General features: G+C 43.8%; 1 protein-coding gene across 1 annotated transcript; it reads right to left on the reverse strand.

The window, feature by feature from the left end:
• Positions 1–226: 226 nt before the first annotated feature.
• Positions 227–23,117, reverse strand: GRPR (gastrin releasing peptide receptor). Its single transcript, XM_005443040.3, has 3 exons — positions 22,317–23,117; positions 4,308–4,659; positions 227–696 (listed from the first exon to the last, which is right to left on the reverse strand). Exons 1-3 carry the CDS (start codon positions 22,733–22,735, stop codon positions 304–306), a joined length of 1,164 nt encoding a protein of 387 aa, XP_005443097.1. The 5' UTR covers positions 22,736–23,117; the 3' UTR covers positions 227–303.
• Positions 23,118–24,904: the final 1,787 nt, after the last annotated feature.

Genomic DNA, 24,904 nt, shown 5'->3' on the forward strand with positions numbered 1-24,904 from the left:
CCAGGGAGCTCCTGTGGGCTGGTGCTTAATGGTCTGCTGCTCTGGCAATGCCTCAGTCCAGGATGAAATGGGTTGGATGCTTCAGCCTCAGCCCAGGATGAAACACTGGATGCTTCAAGCTCCTCAGAGTTCTCTGAGCACGTCGGGCTTCCTCGCACGCGCGTGCGCGCGCGCGCGTGTGTGTGTGTGCGCGCGCGTGCGTGTGCGTGTGCGTGTGTGTGTGTGGCGCTGCTCATCATCCCCATGGAGCAAAACCAAGCGGCCATGCTGAGTACCTGATGCATTGGTCCCTGACTGTGCCCTTTAGACATAGCCTTCATGGCAGACATGATTGCCGTTGATAAGACTGAAGGTAGCCAGGGAATGGTTGGTGCTCTTGAGGGAGGTCATTCGTGTGGTGCTCCTGGCCATGCTCTGGGACCGCATGAGGAGACGAGCTCTGCAGCAGAGTAGCTGGTTGTTGAACTGTTTCCGAAAGCTCTTGCTGAGCAAGTAGAGAGCAAATGGGTTGACACAAGAGTTAGTGAATGCCAGGATCCGAGCGCAGATGCTGGCAATGAAATGCAGCACTGAGGTGTCCACCTCTGAGTAGTGGTAGGACCGGTATAAATAGATGATGTGAGTGGGAAGCCAGCAGAAGGCAAAGAGGCACACAAAGACCAATACTGTCCTGGCCAGGCGCTTACGGGACTCAATCTGGAAGAAGAAAAAGAAATTCAGATTAGCAGCTAGTCCTAGCTCCGATCAGTAACTATTTTTCCCAGTGCTGCAGCTTTGGGGCTAGCACGTGGCAGGCAGCACAGCTGGAGCAGGGCAACCAGGACTGCAGGAGAACACAGAGTCAAGAACCCTCCGTGTTTCTCCTCAATCCCCTTCCCCTAAAAGCAAATAATCATGAAAAATTATTACAAAAGTAGTCATTCCTGTCCTGTTTAGAGATAAAATTCCAAAGGCTTGTCACTTTGTAAAATCCCAGCTCAGCCAACAAAAGTGCGGACATCTGCATTAGTTATCCACATAAAATATATACAAACTTAGATAATTTATATGTATTATCTTGTTGTTATTACTATTATTATTATTAATTATGGTGTAGGGGTCTGGGATATTTCACAGAGTCCAGAGGCAGGACTTTCTGCCTTGGGGCCATGTGGTATATGTACACAAAAATGCTGCCAATAGCTCATGGCCCTTGGAGACCACGTGCAGCACTCAGAGGCCAAAGGAACCGGAGAAACGGAGAGAGGAAATTCTGTACTTGGAGAAACATCAAGGCAGCGGTGAGGTGAACCCTTCAGCTGAAAGAGCTGGGGTTACGAGGAAAAGACAGATCTAGGTGGTGAATAGATGAATGACCACCTCTCCCAACATAGCTTGAGCTTTGTCACGGAAGGGTGCTTTTACAATGTCAGCTAGCATGCAGTATAACCTTCATGTGGACAAGCCACATTTGTATTTTACTTATGTGTGCGGGCTTGGAGTCAACCCAAGGGTATTACTCAACTGAGGGGAGCTGAGGTAAATCATACCTTGTATTTTGTCCACCAGTGCCGCACACTAAGATAACAATGCCAGTGAAAGCCACATCTTTCTTCCTAACAAACACAAGAGCCATGACAGAGGTCACCCAAAAGGAGAGGACAGACAGGGTTGCCCAGAAAGACCTGCTAAAATATGCTGCTCTCTGGGAGAGGCTGCACAGTCAGAAGTTTGCAGGTACAAAAAGTGTAGCACTGTTGGCTTTTTAGGGCTTTGTAATGTTCTTCTCTGTGGTAATCCCTGCACCTCTTCCCAGCCCCCGCTATGGAATTTGTTGCATCCCATTCCCTGTATTTGAGCAGGACCTGAACGGCCTGAAACTGCCTCTAGCTCCTAGCTCCCTGCTGCCCTCGCTCCTGCCCCCGTGTCTGGCCACGCTCCTGGGACACTTCCCCATCCTCACTCCCCTTCCAAGCTGCACAGGTAAAGCAGAAACCGAGCATCTTACACAGGCTGATCTTTCCTCTGGACAGCTGCAAGCAGGGAGTAGGCAGGAGAGACCGCACAAACCCATTCTGACTTTATTTTGTGCCTCTTTACCAGCCCCACTGAAAATCAGCCACCGAGCTCAGGGATTGACATGTACCAGATGATGATGTCTCCAGAGAGCGGGCTGAAAATTAAATCCTTTAAGAAAGGGCTCTCCTTTGCTGAACGATATATTCTTTTTAAATGTATCCTTAATTTGATAGAGGGCTATTGAGGCCACATCTGCACTATAAAGAAAGGAAGCAACACAGTAAAGAAATCGATACCAGTTATCTCAGATAGAGACCTATAGCTCCTGAATGCACTGCAGGACAGGAATGATGGACTGATGGTGCTAGACTGCAGCCCTGCCTTTGGCTTTCTTTGGAGCTCTCTCCCCAAAACCAAAGGGGGAAAGGGCTGCTTTGACTACTCGCTTTGTTGTACTAATCCAGTCATCAAATCAACAGAAAAATGGCCTGCAGGGGAGAAAGATTTACACACATTCAGAAGGGGAAAAGGGTAAGGATTTCAGGGATGGCACATCATTTAATGGGCAGAAAACACAGCTTTCCAGCCCTACTGTTTCACCTTAGCAGCCGAAGGCTGCATGAGATGATTGTGTTAGGTCAGCCCAAGGTGATGGCAGCTGGGTGCATTATACGGGCAATCATTCAGCTGAAGAACAGCTGTGTTAGTTTAGCTTAGGTTGAAGCACACCTCAGCTGAAAGGATGAGGTAAGATAAATAAGGTAAATATGTCAAGGTAAATAAATTGTTTAGAAACAAGTTACCCTGCTGTTGCTTTGTTACTTGGACAACCCAAGGCTCAGATGCATTCAGATTTAAGCACTGACCTGAAATACCCAGTTTCCCCCTGGAGATGACTTTTTCTCTCCACTTGCTGACAACAGGAGCAGTCAAGAGGAAGCAGCCTCCATTTGAAAGCTTGGAGTTAGGTGGGCCAAATCCTGGCTAAATCCCCTCACTTGGTTCAGGACTCTCACATTTTCAGCCACACATTGTCAACCAGGGCGTGAAACTCACTTGAAATACATGGGTCCCAGCTGAGCCAGCCCATCTGTGAGCTCTGCAGTGGGATGGTTTGGGGTTTTTTATAAAACCACCCACTCACAAGTGACAGTAACAGAGGTAATTCTGCATAGTAATAAAGGAAGTTTAATAATATATATAATAATATTAATATTTATATTAATTATTAATGATAATAATAAAGGGAAGGTTAAAAGGCTGCATTATGCCAGAGCAAATGGCCTGTTTATATAAATCGAAGAAAATTGAAATCTGAGGCTACAGCTATTGGACCAGAAGATTGACCAGTCTGGCTTATTAGAGGGCAAATAACAGGTGGACAGGTCATTCTGTCCAGCACCACTCCCCTCCAGAGACCCTAGGAAAGAGGCGTTTTTAGAGAGACAATTATAATGACCAAAGAGTTTAAGGGGAGAAGCCAGGACTCTCATCTTCTGGGATACCACACTGCAAAGATCACATCACCCACAAGGCACATAACTTCAGTGCATCTGTGAAGACCCTATACTGTCCTGCTCCATCCTCCCTTCTGGACACCCTGCATCCACCACCATCTGTCCTGATCTCCACTCCCTCAGTCCCTCTCTAGCCCCTACTGGTTTCTCAACATGGTACAGCACCAGCGGAGAAGGGCTGGATCCATGGTGAGCGCAGCAGGCATCACTGCTCTTGTGGAGCAGCCACGCACCTCCCTGACACACCAGTGCTCCTGGCCCAGGGGAGCTTTGCAGAAGGGGCTTCCCTCACCTCCACTCCCTATTGCTGTGTCCTATTTGCCTTTCTAGTCCAGAGGACTGAATTACAGAGCCAGCATTTCCCTCTGTGTGAAAAGGGACTGCTCCACAGAGCAAGGCTTTATCCCAAGTCCTCTCTCTGACGAAGCAGCTGTGAGAAGTTTTGATTTTCTGCCATGTCACACCTCAGCTTCAATCTCCAAACACCATAGCAAGCTCTGCCTCTTTCCCTGCATCCTAGTCAATACCTTCCAGGGCTTTGGCATGGGTTTCCTGCTGTGTTTGCCATGGTAACCACCCTGCCAAAATCTCTGAACTTAGAAACAGGAGAAGATGCTTTAACTGCTCATTCCTGTGTCATGGCTTTTTTCAACCATTTAAAATCTTTTACCCCACTAACCAATTAAATTAGCACAACAGATGCAGTCTGCTCCTGTATAAATTTCCCTGTATTTCCTCTTTACTCCCAGATTCACAGGGAATGTGGATTTTTTAAGAAAGTTAAGTCTCTACCTGTTTCCTCACGTGCATGTTTCCTTCCACGGGGATGTTGTAAGCGCTTCGGATCAAATTCTTAGCAATAAAATAATAATATACTGAAATGACAGATAGCGGAATGACATAAAAGATGAGAAATGATGCCATTGAGTGAATTTTGGGATGCAGCCCATCCGAATGAGGGTAAGGAGCACAGCTGACGAAGGTTTTATTAGTCACTTTGTCATGGAAAGGGTGCAGATCTGAAAACACTGCTTCAGGTATGGCAAGCAGCATGGATACAATCCAGATTATAGCAGCTCTCACACAAATCTTCATCAGTGCATGGGATACTTGGATCTCCATTGGCCTTACTATAGCTTTATACCTAAAAAAAAAAAAAAAAATAATTAAATATTATATTGACCTCAACACTCGGGCATCGTATTGTTGCTTCTCATTTCCATTTAGAAAAAAAAAAAAAACCAAACAAAACCAAACCAAATCCTTCTTTACTCAAGACTGTGATTTTTTCCCTGGTGTTTTAAATTTTGATGCTTTCAATAGATTTCTCATTTTAAACTGAAGCCACTTGTCTTGGGTCCATTCAGTTTCATATGTATTGATTCTGCATTCATTTAATTTGTAACTGACCCAACAAAGCAGGGTGCTGCCTGTATGTATGTGTCCAAATAGCATTAAGATAGGAAGTGCAATCATAGACTCCTCTTCAGAAGCAAGCAGTGTTTTACATCCCTTCACAGAATAGTGTTGAAGGAAACTGGATTGAAATTTTGCCACACATTTCGAGCTGTGGGTACGCTAGCCTCTGGCAAGCCAAATCTTATGTTTTCTCAAGCTACGAAGAGCATGTTGCCTGCTGTAATTGCTATTTGGTGGTGCAGCTGGCAACTAAGAGTTGTCCATAACTCAGTGCACCCAGGCTAAGTAGCCAGAGATGCTAAGTGACTTTCTTGAAGAAAAAAAACCTATTGCTTGCTATGCTAGATATGTAGAAGACTTTTTTTGATTTGCAATTTTGTCTTTCATGATTTCAGCCTTTCAGAAAATTGTACTTTAGAATCCAAGAAAATGAAAGAATCCAATTTATTTTGACTTGATGTGTATAATGAGAGGACCAGAAAACAGAAGAGCTTCATAATTGCTGGGGCCCTGCTCCAGCAGGAATCCACACTCTGAGTAAATCACAATTCACATAAGTGTTTAAGGAACACAGTAGAAGAAAAAAAGATAATTAGGAAGGAATATCTACAGGTTTCATAAATAAGTATTTAGGGTCATCAACATAACAATTGCGATCTGTTAGATGTTTCTTTCAGGATCTATCCCACATTGCCCATGGCCCATTTGGTCCCCTCTTGGTCACTATCAGCTCTCCGGGGATGGATGGGTGCCTGGGTGCTAGGCTGTCCCAGACACTTTTGGCATGGTGGGGTCCTTCCCCATGTGGGTGCTCTGGAGTCCATTTCTAAGCTCCTACCAGGATCCTGGCTTTTTCAGCTGGCTGAATTGGGCACTGGGGTGGGAGCAGAGGTAGTAAGCATAACACTCTGCCTGAGTCCAGGCAGCACACAGCAGGTTCCATCTGCCTGGCAGCCCAAACCCCTGCTTTAGGGATGCCTAATGTATGCAACTGATGCTGCATGTACAATAGCCTGCATTACCTTAAAGCTCAGCATTTGAGAGAGGAGTCTCTCAGTCCTGCACTGTTTTAACTGGGTAATCTCCTTATTTGCAGGATAAGCATTCCATTTCTAATTCTAAGCAATATCCTGCTCATCATACCTACTCTTTCCCTCTATGTATGAATATACGTGTATAAGTGTCTACATCTCTGTGTGTGTTTTATATACATACACACATTTAGATGCATATATTTTATACATATGCATGTATATATGTGTATACATAAGTACATACATGCTCACATTTATTTATATTTACTTTTATAAAGACTGTTCCTGGACATCTCATAATTTGCAGATGTTTCTTCATACAGGTGTCTTTTGTAAATGATTTTTCCTTTCATGGACTGCAAACACTTTGCTCAATAGTTTTCTGTTTAATCACTTATTCTCCAGCCTCTCCAGCTCCCCTTTGTTTCAGCTATACAGATGCAGGAGCCAGACATAGTATTTTTAAGGCTTGCTTAGCACCTCTTTAACTTGCACTCTGAAACTGGGAATTAAGTGGTGTTATTCCAGAAAGCAAAATCTAGTGCAAGATCATAATCTCAGGTGAAGAAAATCACAGCACTTCAGCAAATATGATGTTATGACTATTGCAGTAATAAAATGGAAGAGCTAGGCAGATTACTAAAACAAAGTAGCTGAAACAGCTCAATTTATGATATGATTCACCAGTCATAGATTATTGACGGAACACCAGCTAACTGAACATCTTCAGTAAAATCTAAGGAAGACAAATGCAAAAGAATATTAACTACATATCAAGGTATCCATAAATCTAGCTAATGCAAAGTTATTTCTGCAGATGTTTATTGTATGCTTATCAACATGGCATGTTAGCATAATTATTTCAGGGATTTTCTTACACAATATAGCCAGCTGAGCGAATATTTTCCTATATTAATTACCAGTAACATGAATGAGTTAAAGAACACAGAGAAAGACAGATTCTGTTTAGTTTTTATTAACATTAATGGCGTAGGGAGAGTCAGAATATTAATCTGTTTCAAGTTATTGGTACATTTTAATTAGAGATGGCATTTCCAAACAATATAATTCTGAAATAACATAATTAGAAAGGGCTAGGAATGCTGGCATTGATTATTAGGCATTTAGTTTGTTTTTAAAGCCTACTACAGCAGACACAAAAGAAGATCTGAGAGATGCTTTGCTTGCAAGGGGCTCAATGTAGACCAAAAGCACCAGGTTGAAAGCACAAAAACATAAACCAGCAAAAACAAACATAAAAAATATGTTTTGAAATGTAGATTCTCAGATGTGGGAACACAGGTTGATATTTTCTTAAGAACCTGATAATTGAATCAAATTATTTTGCTGACTATCTCTATGACTTCTTTGATGGTGGGCTCACTCACTCAGAAATCTTCGGTAATCTATGTTATCCTCTGAGTACTAATGCTTAACTGATCAGCATGATCTGGTAGGAGTCTCCATTTCCAGCCACCTTGCTGATGCGTTGAGTCTCTCACCAGCTTGCATCTCAGCAGCTCTGCTCTCCCACACCAGCTTGGGTTCTGGACAGCAGCTGCGAGGGCTGCTCTGTGTATGGGCAGTGGGGGGATGCACAAGAGATCGGATCCCTGGGTTGGGGCTTGGTCTGGGAAACCACTGGAAGATTTGCCTGTGGTTGGTGCTCAGGTAGTGGAAAAGCTGCAGCTCCTGATTGGTTTCTGAGTGGGACTCAGAAACCTCTTTACTCCTTTTCCACATCATTTTCCAGATAGGGTCAACCCTGGATTTTATAATTTATTTGACATTTCTTAAGAACTTCAGCAAGGTAGACTGGATTTGAGCAGCAGTTGGTTCTGTTTTTCAGCATCTATATTTCCAGCTTGTGTCTGAAATATTGTTTCAAGCTTTCCACAGCTTTGTCCTCTGCAATGTTTTTTGGATGAGTGAGCCTGAGGCACATCACTTCCCAACACTTAACATCCAGCATCGGAATCACCCAAACTACTTTTAAGGGGACGTTGATGAATGCGCTTATATACCTCAGTGGAGCCGTGGACCTAGGTGGCCAGGCAAGTGAGCTCTCACGCAAAGGTCTTACAGCAGTGCTATTGTTAACCCATGCAGCAGCACGGGCTCTGAGAGTACGTGTCACATTGCATGCTCAGCTTGTCTGCAATAGATCTAGGCATGGCCCTGGCTTTATCACCTCTGCTGCTCTCACATTGTCTCTAATTACTGTTTGACACCACTTTTTTTCAGCTGAACTCCTTTCTCAACCCACTTTCAAAGAAATGTTTGAAAAATATTAAAAACCAGAGGTATGACTCATGCCCTACAACAAAGGCCAAAATTTTAAAAGAAAAATATGCCTTCCGAAGATTGAGTTGAATAAAAAATAGTACAGTCAAGAACTTGTATCAGCGCCAGTCTCTCTCCAGTTGTCAAACGGCCCAGATGAAAATGACTGGGTTGCCAATCTGATAGGAAATATGAAAGAAAGAGATGTTGACCTTTTCTACTGCTCAGTCTTTGAATGTGTCTGCTCCCACTGCGCTTGTGAAGCAGCAACCTTGCTTTATGCACAGCAGCTGCCAATGACCTTCTGACCAGGATGGATGCCAGTGCTCTCTCTACTTTGCAGTCTTGTTCAAAGAAGCCTGCACAAATAAATTACATGTGGGGCTGTCTTAAGTGCAAATAATATAATCACAGTTCATTAGGCACTGTGAGGATTTGCCCTGTAAGGCACTCCTCCCCTGCACCAGCCACAGTGACCTCACTGCCATCCTTCTTCTCCAGGTCAGTCACCAGGCCTCCAGGAGCTTGGTGAGAGGGTTGCTTCAACCCAGAACATCCAAATTCAATAACTTATAATGTATGGTCACTTCTCAACCTAATTCCCAAAATTCTTTTGGGATTGGTAGAAGCTCACGGAGGCATGCCTCTCCATTGAATCCTGGAAAATGTCTTCTACATGTCTTTTAGGATCGCTGTCATGCTCACTGAGTAATCGTTTCTCACAACCGAAACTACTGAAATGACCATAAACTGCTAAAATGTGACACACACACACTATTTTTTTTTTTGGTAAATACTTTTCCCACTGAAGTTAATGTACCAGGGAAACTGGAAAACTGTGCCATTACCTCATGCTAATAATAATGTAACTAATGATAACACCACCTAATGTACTCTAAAACTTCGACTATGCAAACATTGGTTAATACCCTACACTTAGCCCCAAAGCTGCAACTTCAAATATAAACACAGAGGTAGCTTTATCATGAAAAAGACAATTACAGGTATATTCTCCAAAGACACAGATCAAAATAACGCCCCAAATGGATGTCAGAATTTCCTGGATGCAGCTTCTCTGCTGGTGCAAAATATTTTAGCCACCTTTGTGGCCCTCAGCTGAGCCAAGAAAATGCACACTAGCTGAGGTATAAACATGCTTTGCCTTCAAAGCCATATTGCCTATATGTTCCTAAGCAGAGAGATATGAAGGGTGGCAATTTTTCTCTCACACTGGGGAAGAAATAACCTTATCCCTAAGGCTGCAGCTTCAGTGCCTCCTTTATGTTTTTCTTCCTGTCACCTTCATCCACTTACTTGTGCTTGCTATAATAGCCACAAAAAATAAATTAAAACAACTAAAGCATAGGAGGAAAATCAGATCTTTCCCTTGGATTATAAATTAACTTTGCTCCATATATCTCACTGTCTTTTTTTTGGTGTTTTTTTGTTTGGGTTTTTTTTTTAGGGAGGTAACTTCATGCTGTGTGGGGAAGCTGGTGCTGTAGGCAGCCTTAGTTTGCTTTCCTCTTTTATGATTGCTTTGTATTAATCCTTTTCCCCTTCCCTTATGTCAGCTATTAAAGCTAATAGAGATGGCACATAAATCAGCCCTCATTGTATACCTGGTAGGTATGGACTACAAAAAAAGAGGCTTTTTTAAGCTGGGAGATACCACCTTCTGCAGCGTCTTTACAATTGGAAGGTCAGTAGATCCTAATTTCAGCTGCAATAATCTGTGTCCTCTGTAATAACTGCAGTTGCTGCCATTGGCAATGGGAAAGAAACATCCTTCCCTCATGGCAGCGAAGGCAGCTGGTCACACAGGTAGGTGGCTGTCAGAGATGTTTCTGGTGACTGAATATGACAGCAAGGATTGTACAGCAGCTATGTGCCAGCCACTACATCCCTCTCATCTATTGAATCTGGCTTTAAAAGAGGCACTAAGTTGCTTTCATAACTTTTTCTTCCTTACTTTTTTCAGCAGGAGTATAACAAGAGAAAACAGCTGAGAGAGGCTCTGCCACAGAGTACTGCCCTTTATTTATCTCAATCCTTCCAAGCATGCCCATCTCCCTGCAGCTGAACCTCATGCTTGCAAGAAATATAAGAGAAAAAAAAACCCCTCACCATCCTTCCTACAGGCAAATGGGACACTGCCTCTCAAAAATGAATTTGTAGGAGTACTTAAGTTTCAAGTAAAGTTTCCTCCCAGTAGTATCATCCATTATGATGTCCTACGCTGTTTACATAAAAAGATCCTGGGCTCCACTCCTGAATTTGTACAATGATTTTAAAAAACAAGTGCATTAAAACCTGTCCAAACACAGTTTTAGAAGGCTTGCCCGTCCTTCCTTCATTACCATTCCCAGTGTTTAGACTGCATCGGGCTGGCGGAAAGATTTGCCATATTGCCGCTTTCTGTTTTTTTCTCTGAAGTGAGAAATCCACTTACAAACTTTGAATCTGTTTAAACTAAAATCTATTTTGAGATGTTGCACTAATGTGAACCTGAAACTTAAATAAAAAAGCAGAGATCAGTGGGAATGGACTGATGTCTTACAAAACCAGTCACCTAAATTGTTGTGAAGTGAAAACGCTGGGTTCTTCCCATCCCTAGTAAATGAGCTCCTGAAATTGCCACGACTTCCTGTTGCAATGACAGAAGAACTGCCTCTCAGTTAGCATGTCCCCATATTTCTTCTGTTCCTACCTGTAACTGAAAGAGGGAGGAAAGATGTGCAATTCACAGTTCCTCTGATTCCCATCCATCTCTTCCCATCTGTAAGCTGAATGTGCCCACATTGATCTGATCTTGGCCCATCAATAGACTGAAGGAGAATCTTTTCATTAAGATTTTGTAATTATGTTCTACTAGCATCACATTATTGTTTTGCCCACATAATATGAAGGACTGGCTCAATTACCATACAAAAAAGCCTCAGGCAACAGAGACAAAGTTGATGCTATGCAAAAACTGCATAAATGAAGCATTTGGAGCCTTGTTGAGTGTGAAGCTCCACTTTGAAAGCAAAGAAAAAGTCTCACTAAATATCCCAAGAAATTTATGAGAAATGCAATGCCCCAAACTTTCTTTATATTGTTTCCACCATGAATGTTATGAATATTTATAGCTCTGAAGACAATTCAATAAATCCACACAATTGCTAGACTGTCTAACGCATCAACACACTACGACAATCTATTCTGAGTCTATGTGCTTTCTGCGTACTTAGTTGAGATTATCATTATTAAGCATGATTCTTGGGTGAACATCTGTTATTAAAATCTTTACTTCAGTAAATTGCATATGGGCACAAAGACATCTCTAATGGGCTAGTCTTACATACATTGGCAGGTACTGCCTACTTTCTTTTTTTATTAATTAACATTTAAATGAAAAGGAAAAGGAGGCACTGATGGAAGTGACATAGTTCTCACTTTTTGAAGTGTGCATTCACATTTCAGTCTATACCTGCATACTGCTACATCATCCTGGAATATAGACAAATGGGAATTTCAGGCCAGGAATGACTAAGGTCAAAATTGAAACAGACTGTTTTAGAGGTCATTGAACTGCACTACACACTGGGGAAGGACAGCTTAAATAGTAAGCATTTGGTAGTGAACGTTCTATTCCTAATCATGACCATCCAGAGCATAAAATATTTCAGAATTAACTATACATATGGAAAACAACGGATGTAAACATTACTGCATGAAACAGTAGGAGTCCCATGGATAGTGCTTTCCTTATTAGAAAGATCCCCTTTGCACCTAGAGTATTTATTCGCTGTAGGTGATCTTCAGCCAAGCCTCTGAATGAAACCTCGATCCCAAGTCAAAGATTTCAATGGGCCAGCCTCGCAGTTTGTCACTGTCCTGGCAAATGGTTGTAAGACCTGCTGTTTGAAGGAGGGGTGGGACCCATTCATTGAAAAACATCCTTTGATTTCAAAACCAGCAAGCTCACACACACAGCCAGTGCCCCAGCTCCTCAATACCAGCTAATTGCTGTGCACATTTCTACATGCTCAGCGCTCAGCACAGTCAGAGAGATGTGCCCTGCTCAGCAGAGGGACGTACCTGTTCGTGCCACACGGCAACAGATCACACGCTGGTGGAGTAGCTTGCTGGTGCCAGGGTTGCAATGTGATGTATGCCCAGAGCAGAGCTGGGAGGGCTGGCACTGGCACCTGGGCCACCAGGCATAGGAAGGAACAAGCCCCAGTGATGCTTTCCATCCAAGGCTTTTCTGTCTCAGCACAAGTCTCCGGCATTCAGTGGGATGGGACCAGGGGCTCTGCATGCCTGAGGACTGAACTCTTACCAGGGCAACTAAAGCTGCAGCTTCAGACAGGGACTCCTCATCTCACTAGAGAATCAACCTTATTTCTCCTGAAAATATCACCTTTGGTGCATAAAACCAGCATCACTGGGTAACCTAACAAGTGGCATAATTGCTGGGTGTCTCACAGAGCCAGTTACAGAAATTCATTGGGGTTTCTAAAAATGGAAGTATTTCAACCCAAAAAGTCCTGCCTGTGATGTACAATAAATCAATATTGTACCTTGTTCTGACAGAAAAATAATCCATCATTGACCTTAAAATTAGCAGTTCAAGTTATAGCAGCTGTGGTGTGGTTACCTTAATTTTGTGGAAAGATAATAAAAAGTTATATACAGACACACACACATATATATATATATATGTACGTATGAAACTTTAGAGAAACAGTTTTCCTGAAGTGAAAAGCAGCTCTCAGATCAACTGACTGGGAATATAAATATAAAAGGGGCAATGCTAACTATACATTAGCAGCTGACACCCAGTCTCCACCTTTGTCTCCCACACCTTGCCCTGAAAAAACCATGCAGGACAAAAAGCTGCCCTGAATAAAAGAAAATGAGGATCCATGCTACAATCTCAAAGAAGTAATTAAAAAAATCAATATACAACAGATGGGAAAAAAGGCAAAAGTAAATGACAGCAAATATCAGAGTTTAAAAATGTTGGTGACTGATAAGGGAAGCTGGAGGAGCCAACAAATTATCAAAGGTCGCTGTGTAACAGACAAACGTGCATTTTTAAATAAATCAGGAGCAAAAATAACCAGTAAGTCAGGCATCCATGTAAATGGTGGAGATACGAACAATGATGAAACAAGGCGAAAACGACTACTACATATTTGTTTTCAAGACCAAATGTGGAGGAGGGATCTATACCATATGTGTAGTACTATAGATGTAGCAGAAAATTGTCAGCTCTATTAAAAAAGATGTGAGCCAACATTTGCTAACACAAACCAGTTTCACACCATCAGGCCTAAATAATTTACACCTAGGAGTATTAAAGGAACCAGACAGGGAACAACCGGTGTTAATTTTTTTACAAATCTTGAAAAAGTGGAGAACTTCATCAGAAGTGGAGAACTGGCTCCAAAGTTGTGAAGTTTGGAAAGCTGGAAGGTGTGACCAAGAAAACTGCAAGAATTTGGGTAACCCAAGGCCAGTTGTAGACAGAATAATGGTGAGATTAATCCTGCTAACAGATGATAATTAGTATAAGCCTGTCTTGTTTAATACATGGCAAATTTAGGATTTTTTTTTATATTGTCACAACATTATAGGTGATGTAAAAAGGGTGTGGGCCATGCTGGTGTACAAGGGAGGCACAGCCTGCATGGGCACATTGGCACAAGTGACCATGCATGTAAATACATGCACGTGTGTGTGCCAGGGCATGCGTGGTCCATCCTCCCCTAATCACATCCATGCAATCCCTTCCTCTCTCCTATGGGACAAGGGTTAAAATCCCTAGGAGGACCTCAAACATGCTGGTGGAAAGGTAGCAGTGTGTGGAGCCACTTCTAGCCTGGGTCCTGGGAACCTGCTCTAGCTGCAGTGTTATTTATTGTGTATATCAGCTGCCTTCAGCAGGCTATAAAACCTTTGCTGGGAAAATTTGCAGATGACACTGTAAAAATATTGTAGAATCATGGGGGTAAATGACCATCATCTAACAGAAGCCATTTTAACTCAGCCAGGTGTAAAACAGTAAATCTAAGACACAAGTGAGCAGACTATGCCAAAGAACTAGCGATTTTTCAAGGCAAGAGGAAACCGAGAGAAGATATTGGAACATCTCTTTCGCACCTGACAAAATGAGATATCCTGTGCCATTCTCACTGTGTCATGGCTTTAGTGTGATCAGTACCTGAGCTAGCTAGTATAGAGTAAGTCAGTTATATGACGCTTAAGTCCTTTCTGTGGCTTCAGTAAACAGGCAAAAGAGACCATCACCTCCATATGAACTTTCAGCTGCATGTTGGGGCTGAACAATCTAGTGCCATCTTTGACTGTTTTTGTCATAGAATCATAGAATAGTTTGGGCTGAAAGAGACCTTTAAAGGTTATCTAGTCCAGCCCCCCTGGACATCTACTAGAACAAGTTGCTTAGAGCCCCGTCCAACCTGGCCTTGAACACTTCCAGGGATGGGGCATCCACAACTCCTCTGGGAAACCTCTTCCAGTGTATCAGCACCCTCATTGTAAAAAATTTCTTCCTTATGTTCAACCTAAACCTACCTCTTTCAATTTAAATCTGTTGTCCCTTGTCCTATTCCTACATACCTTGGTAAGAAGTCCCTCTCCATCTTTCTTATAAGCTCCTCTAAGTATTGAAAAGCCACAGTAAGGTTTCCCTAGAGCCTTCTCTTCTCCAGGCTGAACAACCCCAACTCTCTCAGCCTTTCAATTATGCTCTTAGTTAGATTATTATGCAGTGGTTAGAGGTCAGATGAATTTCAATTTGAATACGACACAAGTTTTAAGCCGTGAGGATAACAGGATGCCAGAGGCACATGAAGGGGACAGGGTGATATGTGTACCTTTAGTCTGAACGTTCAGAAAGTTGCCTAGAGTCACTGAAAAGATCTTTTTTAATCCAAACGCTGTGAGTTATTCAGCAGCCTCGGTGTATGGGTACAGGCAAGAAATGCTGCTGAAGTGGATGGCTAGTGCAGTCAGTGCTAGTCCAGCATTTGCATTTCTTGATCTTGGGAGAACAGAGACGGTCATTTGACCGTACATGTCTAAATTTCATGCTTCAGGGCTGTCTTCAGCTGGGAACAGATAGTTTTTCCTCTCGGGGTGTCGTGGTGCTGTTTTCTGTCCTGCCTTCCCACAGAGCTGCAGAGACTGGCCGTACCCAGAGAGCAGACAAAGACAGGATGGGCAGAACTCTGGCAAGACTTCTCTTTTGGTGTTCCACAGTCTTCCACCATCTGGTTAAACTGGTCACTGGCCTGGTGTCAGGAGGAGAGTTTTCTGCAAGGGACTCCAGCTTTCTGCCTTTCTTCACAGCACAGCAATTGGCTTGCTGCTAGGATGCCCTCTGGTGCCTCAGCAATGTGGGGGACCCAGGCACTGCCCTCGCTTTCTGCCCCAGGGCACAGGCTGGGCTTCTGGACACCACCCCCCCTGCTCTGCCTGAGGTCCTATGCAGGCAGTGTGGGGGGAATCAAAGAGCCTGCTGGGAGCAGGAGCTCAGGCAGGATCTCATGGCCTATGGTGTCCTACATGGTATGGGGTGAAGTGGGCATGTGGGTGCAGAACTGGTGAGAAACAAGGTGAGGGGGCTCCACCGGGCTAGCGGTGCACTCTTTTTTTCAAAACAGGAGGAAAACAGGTTATTGCAAGGGCTGTCTGTGAGCAAGGCAGCTACTGAATGTTTCACAACATATACAGGGCAGGCTGTGCCTGCTTCTCTTTTTCAGCTCAACTCCCTCCTGCTCTTCTCAGTAAGGCTGTCGTCCACATCTGAACACCAAGTAGTACCACATGAATTGATAGGACCACTGTAAGCTTGTCTCCCTGCAGCGATGCTGACGTCCCAGCTCACCACGTTCAGTCTGACACACAGCCGGCAAATTCTCCGTGGCCAGTCGCTCTACTTATTAACAGTGTGTACAGCACTTCATACCATGAGACCATGACAACTGATTGGGGTTTTCACGTTTTGCTGAAATGTAAACAACAGGTAATCTAACATTTCTTCCTTTTGATTGCTTAAATATTGACAGTCTCCAGCACATTAGCACTGACTCTAACCTTGGATTTGTGCACTGGTCCCACTGATATAAATGGAAGCTCTAATGTTCCTGGTTATAGAAGTGCATCTACTGTGTTTTGCCCATCTGCTCCAGCTAATCAAGATATTCAGACAGTTTGTGCTGTTTGATCTGTTTCTCTTGGTGCAGATGGATGCAGGGATGGAGGAAATGAGAGCTAAACCCAAGGGTTCTAAAAGTGTTTATATTATATTGACACAGTGGCCAGCAACACAGGATCTAAGACTCTGTACAGTGGCTGAAAGAGGTCTGTGTATCTCTCTCCTCACACACCCTGTGCCATCAGCACAAGAAGAGCAGAGGCATGGACACCGTGCCAGCAGCAAGGGTCGAGGAGGGGCTGCGCAATGCTTCAGTGGGAGGGAAGGCTTTGGGCTGGGGTCCAACACGCCTCTGGTTTTCTTCCCTGGCTTGGGAAGACCGATGTTCCAGCTGAGATCGCATCGGTGGATTCAAAGTACACATTGGGGTATCATTCTGCCAAAGCACATCGGCTGGGTTAGAGGCTGTCTCAGTAGTTCAGAGAGTAGCTTTTTCTCCGTCACCCTTTCAAAACTTTCCTGAGGCTGCACAGTAAATTACAGCGCAAGTAAATTGCTCCAACATAGTGTTTTAGCGACCTGAAGGGATTTCATGAATGCTGTGACTAGACTGCCCAGAATAAACTCATAACCACTATGGACCTGACACTTTACAACTGACGGTATTAAAAAAAAAAAAAAAAAAAAAAGAAGTGTCTCTCTGTAAATCAACTTGATGGAAATCCAGTTTGGCTTTCCATAGCTTTATTTTAGGGTGGGTGGCACATTTCCCTTAATCCTCTTGTGGAGACATAACCCAGTGACTGTAAAATAAAACACATGAACTGACATGTAGATATTACTTTTCCTTTGGTATTGTATCTAATATTTATAGTAGGGGATGAAGACACCAAATCACAGAAGAGATGAGTGCACTAAACAAAGATTGTTGCATATTTAAAAGTACGTTTCTAGAGATTCTGGATTTGTTTCTTTCCTTCCACCACTGTGTTTTTAGAAGAGAGGGTTGCTTAAAGTTTTTATCTCTTAGATAAACAAACTGTCACATGAGTTCAGAGTAACATCAAAAGCTCTGGCTGTGACCCACTCCAAGGGACCCAGCACAGATGGAAGCACTGCAGCATCCCTGCAACCAACCTTGCACCCAAGCACTGGGGCCAACATTTCCAAAGGTAACATCCTCATTTCAGGTCTCTCACATGACTGCAATTCCTGCTGTCTGCAGCTGGTCCTACCAAAGTAAGCCACCTAACCTCACATGTGATGTCACCCGATGTGTCTCACTACCCTGTCACTCCCTTCCACTACAGGACAGCAGATAGCTCTGGCTGGCAGGCATTGCTGCAGTTTTCTGGTGCTAAAATCCAGATAGTCCAAGGTGCTTCAAGTAAAGATGCTGCTCGTAAACTCCAGTTATGCTTTACGCTTACCCTGCTGTGTGCTTGCAAAGCCAGCATTACTTCAGGAAGGTTTCACTGCATGAGCACCAGGGCATTTTGATTTTTTACTGTCAGCAGAACAGTGGGGAAGTATGATCAGTGCTTGACAGCTTGGGTAATTCAAATGCAAATGTATAAACCCTGTCAGTCATGGGAGAAACAGTCAATTAAATGAAGACATCTCCCATGACAAGGGCAATTAAGAGGGCTGCTTTTCTTCTTACTGTGCAAAGATTTTCCTTCATTTCCTGCCACTTGCTGAGCCAGCCTTGGCTTTTCTGCCTGGGCTAGTGGCCCAGGTGTCACTGCTCTCACAGGCACCTCTGTACCCCTTCCCTTTGCACCGAGGAGGAGGAGGAGGGCAGGCTGTTGGGCGAACCCAAACTCCCTCTTTGCTGGGATGAGCTGAGCAGTAGCTGAAGAAATGTGCTGCCTCGACAGAGCAGAGCAGCAGGGCAGACAGATGTCCTTCCCCTGTCAACCTCATTCACAGTCCTTCTAAAACACACAAACACACATACACAGGCATCGACTGCTTGATTTCTTGCTCTTGTATACTGGCCCTGGCGCCTTATCACTCATGGGGGGTGGCTGTAAGCACACCGCAGGCCTTAACCCTCTCCTGCCCGCTCTGTAAATTCACCAAGCTCACAGGGAAACAGGTCTAGCCCACAGGTCCCACTGCTCCTGCAAATGCAGCTGGAGAGATGCAGACACCACACAGCCAGCTGAGTAGTACCACAAAAACCACATTTCTAATATTAACATTTTTTTTTTAATTTTCTCCCTTTCTTGCACACTGTCTCAAATACTTTAACTTTAGCCTGATACAATCTCATGATTGTACCCAGAGCCAACCTAAGCACCCGGGGATCCTTTGGCTATGCCCTACCTAACCCAACCTCTGCAGGCATCCTCTTCTGCCTCCGTGCACGCAGAGCACCTGGCAGGCTGGGAGGCTCCTGCTACAGTAAAAGCTGAGATCAGCAGTTTGTCCCTCTGTTTCTCCTTGAGAAAAGTTTGCAAGTGAGCAGCCAATCCTCTGGACAACCACTACGTCTTGGCAGCTCAAACCGCTGAGCAGCTTTAGGTGCTTGCTCCGTGTGGGAGATTGGCACTTAGCTGAGTGTTTGCAGTCACCAACAGAGGATCGATTCAGTACGATTAACCCTGCCTAAAACACGGGAAAGTGGCAATGGAGAGAGGAAAAGTGTGCCTTGGGGAGGCATGCCTTTGTGCCCCTGATGTGGGCTGTGCAAAAATCTATTAAAACTGAGTCCCTCATTTTCAGAAGGTGATCCAAAGCAACTGACATTATTTGTACAATTGTCATAACACGTAGCATGTGTCTCACCGCTCGCTCATGTACTGTATCTGCCATCACACCTACCCGCTGCCTTTCATCTTGTGTTTCAAGGGTCACAACTTTTGAAATGACCCTGTTGTATCACACTGCAATGCTTTTCTTTACACAGCAGATTTCTGACTCCTGCAATGCCAGGTCTCTCTAGGCATCACCACAATTCCTTCAGTAATGCCAGCAGTTGCTCTCAGTTGCTTTTGTCAATGGAAGGGAGCTGGAACTGAGGGTGTTTTATTGTTAGTTTTTGCAGAAGATAAATTATAGACAAAAGGCCTGTGGTGGACTGACAGGTCTCCCCTTCCTTGAAGACGGTGCCATGTGATGCTATTCACAGCAGATGGTTTAGGGAGTTTTTTTCTCTGCCATGGTCTATGGCTTTGATTCATGAGAACAGGGACATTCACATGCCTCATGCGAGCAGCTCAGATCGGGTTCACATCACTGATCATTAGCCATCTCAAATATGGGCATCTGATCTGTGCTAAATCACAAGGTTTCCTCTATACCCAAGGAGGGAGCTAGGTATCCTGACATGGTGATTTGTCCTGTCTCCTCTGGAGGTGTCTCTTTCCATGGATTAGGGGACACCTTGCTGACTATCCTGGAATGGCTCCTCACCTCAGACAGCAAAAGCCAAGTGAGATGAGCTGTGCCTGAGCAGTGTTGCCTGCTGGACTTCTGGGTTCTTGTGTTACCCTGGTCTCACCACCATGGCCCTGACTTCTGCAGGTGTTTCCCTGCAGTGCTGAGCTGCCACTCATCCTTCATGCAACACCATGTCTGACCTTGGAAATGGTTATCCACGAAACCAACCCCAAGTGCCAGGGTCAGCATCTCCCTGCCCCAGGGGCCACAGCAAGGTACAGGCAGACCCATGCAGGCATCACCATGCTGGTCACAGTCAACTTGCATCTCAGAAGTTTTCCCTGTACATTTTAAGTTTATTTTCCTAATTATTCTGATGTGGTTAATACTGGGGCCTAGAATTCAGGGTGACAGTTTTAAGAAAATAAAGATAGACTAATGGGCTGTAAGCTGACAAAATATAGATTGGATTATTTTGTAACAAAATTATCCCAGCACTGCTGTTAATATACTATAACAAAAACTTCAGCAAACATAGTAGATAAGGGCCATTTGTGGTTCAATGCACAGCATTTCAGATTCATATAGCTAAGAAAGGTAAAAGTTTCATTATTGTTTCCTTCTGCAGCGGACAATAGATGCATTATAAGAGGGTAAACTGATCTCTTGGAAATGGGAATATAAAGTCTTCTCCCACATGCATGCCCCTCTCCCTTATAGCCAAGTGGCATTGAAATGTGTGGTAAAGTTTGCTCACCAGTGCAGCACAATGGTTAACAGGATCCAGATAAAGCTGAGATTCAGAATTTAAAGTCACCAAACCCCAAGCTTGCCACAGCTGCTCTTTTCTGTTCTGCTCGTCCACTTCATGCAAAAATGGTATTGATGTGCTGCTCAGTAAAAGCATTTGCGATATTTACTTTATGTGGCACATGATTGGAGAGCAATAAATCTCTCTAACATAATCTTCCGTATGATGTATTTTTCTTTTCCTTACACTCCTTAAAACAACTTACGTTACAGCTTTGGAAAGATGAATTTCCTGGATAAAGATTTATTATTTTCCTAACATTTTCTTCAGAGCAGGCAGAGGGGCTCCAGCCACTGCACAAAACTCAGAGTAGTCCTTTCCTAGGGAATTTGTGCAGTTGTCCTATTTCCCCAACACTTCTAGAGAAAAGTGCTTAAAGACTTTTGTCTACACATAGTCCTGTTTGTCATCTGCTATTGGGACTGAGAGCGTTATTTTTATATGTACCCCAGCATGGAGGAGTTAATAAACATATTGGCTGTTCTGTCTGTGAAGCACTATGGAGTCACCTGCTTTCATTGAGGTCATGTACTGTATATTGAAATATATATGAACTACCCTGAAAACTGAACAAAAATAGTCTGCTGATTTGTATTAGGTTAGGAGGAGAGACACAGAGTGGCATGCAAGGGGCTACCAAAAGCAAACCTAATGTCACTTCTTTGTGACCAAGAAATACAATCCCCGGGGGTTTTTTTTGAGCAAACCAAAACCAAAATGATTTTTCTCATTGGAAATCTTCATACTTCTGTGAGATTTTCTAATTTTAGCACAGTGGCAATATATTCCTTAATCTCCTTCTGAAGCATCCAAATTAGAAACAAAATATCCTGGCTCCTCTGATGTGCACAGGAGTTTCTATAAAAGCCAACAGTCTAATAAATTCTTTCCAGAAGGGTAGGCTTCATCCTTCCAAATAACATACAAATTAAAATATCTTCTGAATTTAAATCTGAGTGCTCCGAGACAGTTTTCAAAAGCCTCACAGAAACCTAAAATAGATTAGAAGCATATCATTTGTTAAAGTCAAACTTGTTTTCAGATACTCTAAAATAGCTATCACATGTTATTTTTACCAAACTTTACTGGAAGACAAAGTTTCCGAACCAACAGCACAGATCAGTTTCGATTGGATAAGGGGCAAATGGTTTAATCAAGGAAAGTACACTGGCAACAGTGAACTGAGATTCCTGGATTCAGACATCCTCATTTGAATATTTGAAACATATTTCATGAAATACTGCCTCACATGTAATTAGCCTTAAGAAAGCAAGCCACTAGAAAGAATTGGTTCTAACTGCACTTTAAATTGCTGCTCCAGCACCTTCACACTTCATGAAATATGGATCAACTACCTTTTTGGCAAATGTGGACATGATGTCTTTTAACAGGGCTTCATTAATGGCATTTTCTCTCTCTGGTCTTTGGCTTCATCTGCTTTTGTTTTCCTTATAATTAAGCTAGACTCTTTGCTAAACTGCACAAACATTTAGTTTAGCCTAGAAAAAAATTGCTTTCTTCAGTCTGTGTCCTCTCCAAGTTGTGTGTTCTGTGAACTAGAAATTAACTGAAGTTGCTCCTTTTCCCTCATTAGTTAAAAAACGTACTTGTTACCTGAAAATATACATTCAGAATCATGCATTTCACGGAGTCATGATTATGCAGACTTCTTTTCAAGCCTACAGCAGCTGGCTTACCTGTCAGCTGAGAGAGCAGTGAGGGTGAAGACAGACACCCCTACCGAGGTGAGCTGTATGAAGGGGATAAGTTTGCATCCAGTTCTGCCAAACAGCCACTCATCAGCAAGGTACCTGCTGGCGTCCACGGGCACGCAAGTCACTAAAAGCAGCAGGTCTCCCAGAGCCAAGCTGGAGATGAACAAATTAGGGACATTTCTCATGGATTTCACAGTACAGAAGATCTTAATCAAAGTGATATTGCCAATAAGGCCTATCAAAATGATGATCCCGTAGATCGTGGGGATGGCGTAAAAGAACGCTGGGTAGAACCAGTCATCACCGAGGAGGGAGAGGTTTGTACTGTGGTTGACAGAGATGTTGTAGAGAATGAAGTTATCTGTTTCCAGGTCTAGCAGGAGGCACTCTCCAGATGCCATTGTCCTACTTAGCTCTTCTCGGAAGACAGCTTTCTTCTTTGAAAATCCTCAAGTAAATTTCTTGCTTTAATTTTGCTGCTGCTTGCTGGCTTTGAACAGTCAGAAGAGTTTAAAAGTCACATCACTTTGTGACATATCTTGGCGATAAACAAACCAAAAAGCAACTGCAGCTTGCTCGACAGCACTGTTCCCATAAGGTGAAGGGAGAACATCTTTTAGTGTAGTTTGGATCCTGAAACTTGCATTTTTTTCATTGACTTGTCTCGCTGTTAGGTATTCCTCAGCTCTGGAAGGCCATTGATCAAATTCAAAGACCGGTAAGCGGGAGGCATTTTCAAAACCGAGGCTTGTTAAATTCCCAGCTGCAGGTCTGCTGAGCAGAACCAAGTCCGGAACAAGGGAGCTATTACTACAAAAAGCGAGAACTTTTGGTAGTTGCTGTCGCTCTGCATTGCCAGCCTCCCCCCCCTCCCCCCCCCCCCGCCCCAATTTCTCCCCCTCCCACCCCCCCGCTTTCAGCACTTGCCGGCGGGATGCGGGGCGAGGCGGCCGCGGGGCTGGATGCGGCGGGACGCGCCGGGCAGCGGCTGCCGGACGCCAACGCTCCCGTCCCCGGCGGCTTCCCAGGGCGCCCGCGGCGCCGCCCGCGCCCGCCCCCTGCTGGACAAGCTGCTCACTGCCGGGGGGGGGGGGGGCGGGGAGACCCCCACACCAGTCACCCTTAGTTCTTTAGCTGGAAAAAACACCGACAGCAACAACAATCTGCTCATTTATACCTGGTGAGATGGGCTGCAGAGCCTCGCCAAAAGAAATTAAAAAAAAAAAAAAGAGAGAAAAAAAATGTACTTTTGTTTCCTACTGCAAATAATGTGATCAGGAAAGCAATCATACCTCCTTAAATAAGACACACACACACACACACACTTTGTTTGCACGCTGGTATTCAATTGTTCCGATGAAGGAGGATAACGATACAAAGCCAAATTCAATCCCCCCGGGGCAAATGAACTGAATAAAGACAATTAAGATAAAATCAACATTATACTTAAGGTAAGCAAAGGAGTATTAGCTCTATTTCACCAGTAGTTAACCAGGGAAGCCTGAACTCTGCACATTTTTTGTTAATGTTTTAATTTAGAGGTAGCAATAACAGTGGACAAAGCTTACCGGTCAATGTCATCATTTCTGTTTAGGAGGTGTCCATCACACTGGCATCTATAGGTAATGCGTGTTTAGACGCAGAAGAGAGAAACTTCCTTGGCTTATAACAGTTTAAAAATGCTCTTTCTTAGAGCTTAATCAAGATATAACTATTACTGATGCCTCACTGCTTTACAACAGGCTATTTATGATTATATGCAAGGGCTTTCTGGATTGTGGAGAAATGCAGTTAATTTGGAAACCAGCCTGCAGAATTAAATGGAGCTGTAATTTACATTCTGTCTTGCAACAGCTCATTTTTGTAGGCAAAGGAATGTTTTACCAACTATTAGAATTACTCAGAAGCGAGGGAGGCGATCCAAGTCAGGCACTAGGGTGTGATCACTGGTTTCTAGATAAAGGAAGCATTTCAGGACACAATCTGGAAAATCTCCAGGTGCTCAGGAGCCATGTCCCACAGTGGGACTCGAAGCAGGAGACTTCAGTAGCTGTTTTTCTGCCTCACTCTTGTGACCCAGGTCAGTGTTTTCAGCTGCTTTGCCACTGTTCACTCTTAAGTCAACAAAAGACTTATGTGTACCCTTAACTTTAAGTAGGGCTACTTACATACTTTTTTCAAGCCAAATACCCAAGAGAGTGCTGTGCTGAGAGCTCGAGGGAACAGAAAGGAAGCCAAATTTTCTGGTATTCCTTTCAGAAGAAAGCCTGTTTTTAAAAATAGACCTGAAGTCGCTGCTGTTAAAAGCAGAGGATGCAGAGTGACTGCTCAGTCTGATCAGGGCGCGCAGGCGAAACCACCTCTGTGGGTCAGGACCGGCTCTGTGCAAGGCTGCCAGGCTGGGTAGAGGCCATCCAGAGGCAGCACCATGCTCGGCACAGCAGGATCTGCCGAAGGCACGGGGAGGTACCATGGGAGCTACTGAAGCAGCTGAGCCACAGCACGTGGTGGAACATATCTCCCAGAACTTCCTCCAGGATATTTGAGAGTCTGGTCAGAGGGGCTGCATG

This window comes from Falco cherrug, chromosome 2 (genome assembly GCF_023634085.1).
Source record: "Falco cherrug isolate bFalChe1 chromosome 2, bFalChe1.pri, whole genome shotgun sequence".
In the NCBI taxonomy this organism is placed as follows: domain Eukaryota; kingdom Metazoa; phylum Chordata; class Aves; order Falconiformes; family Falconidae; genus Falco; species Falco cherrug.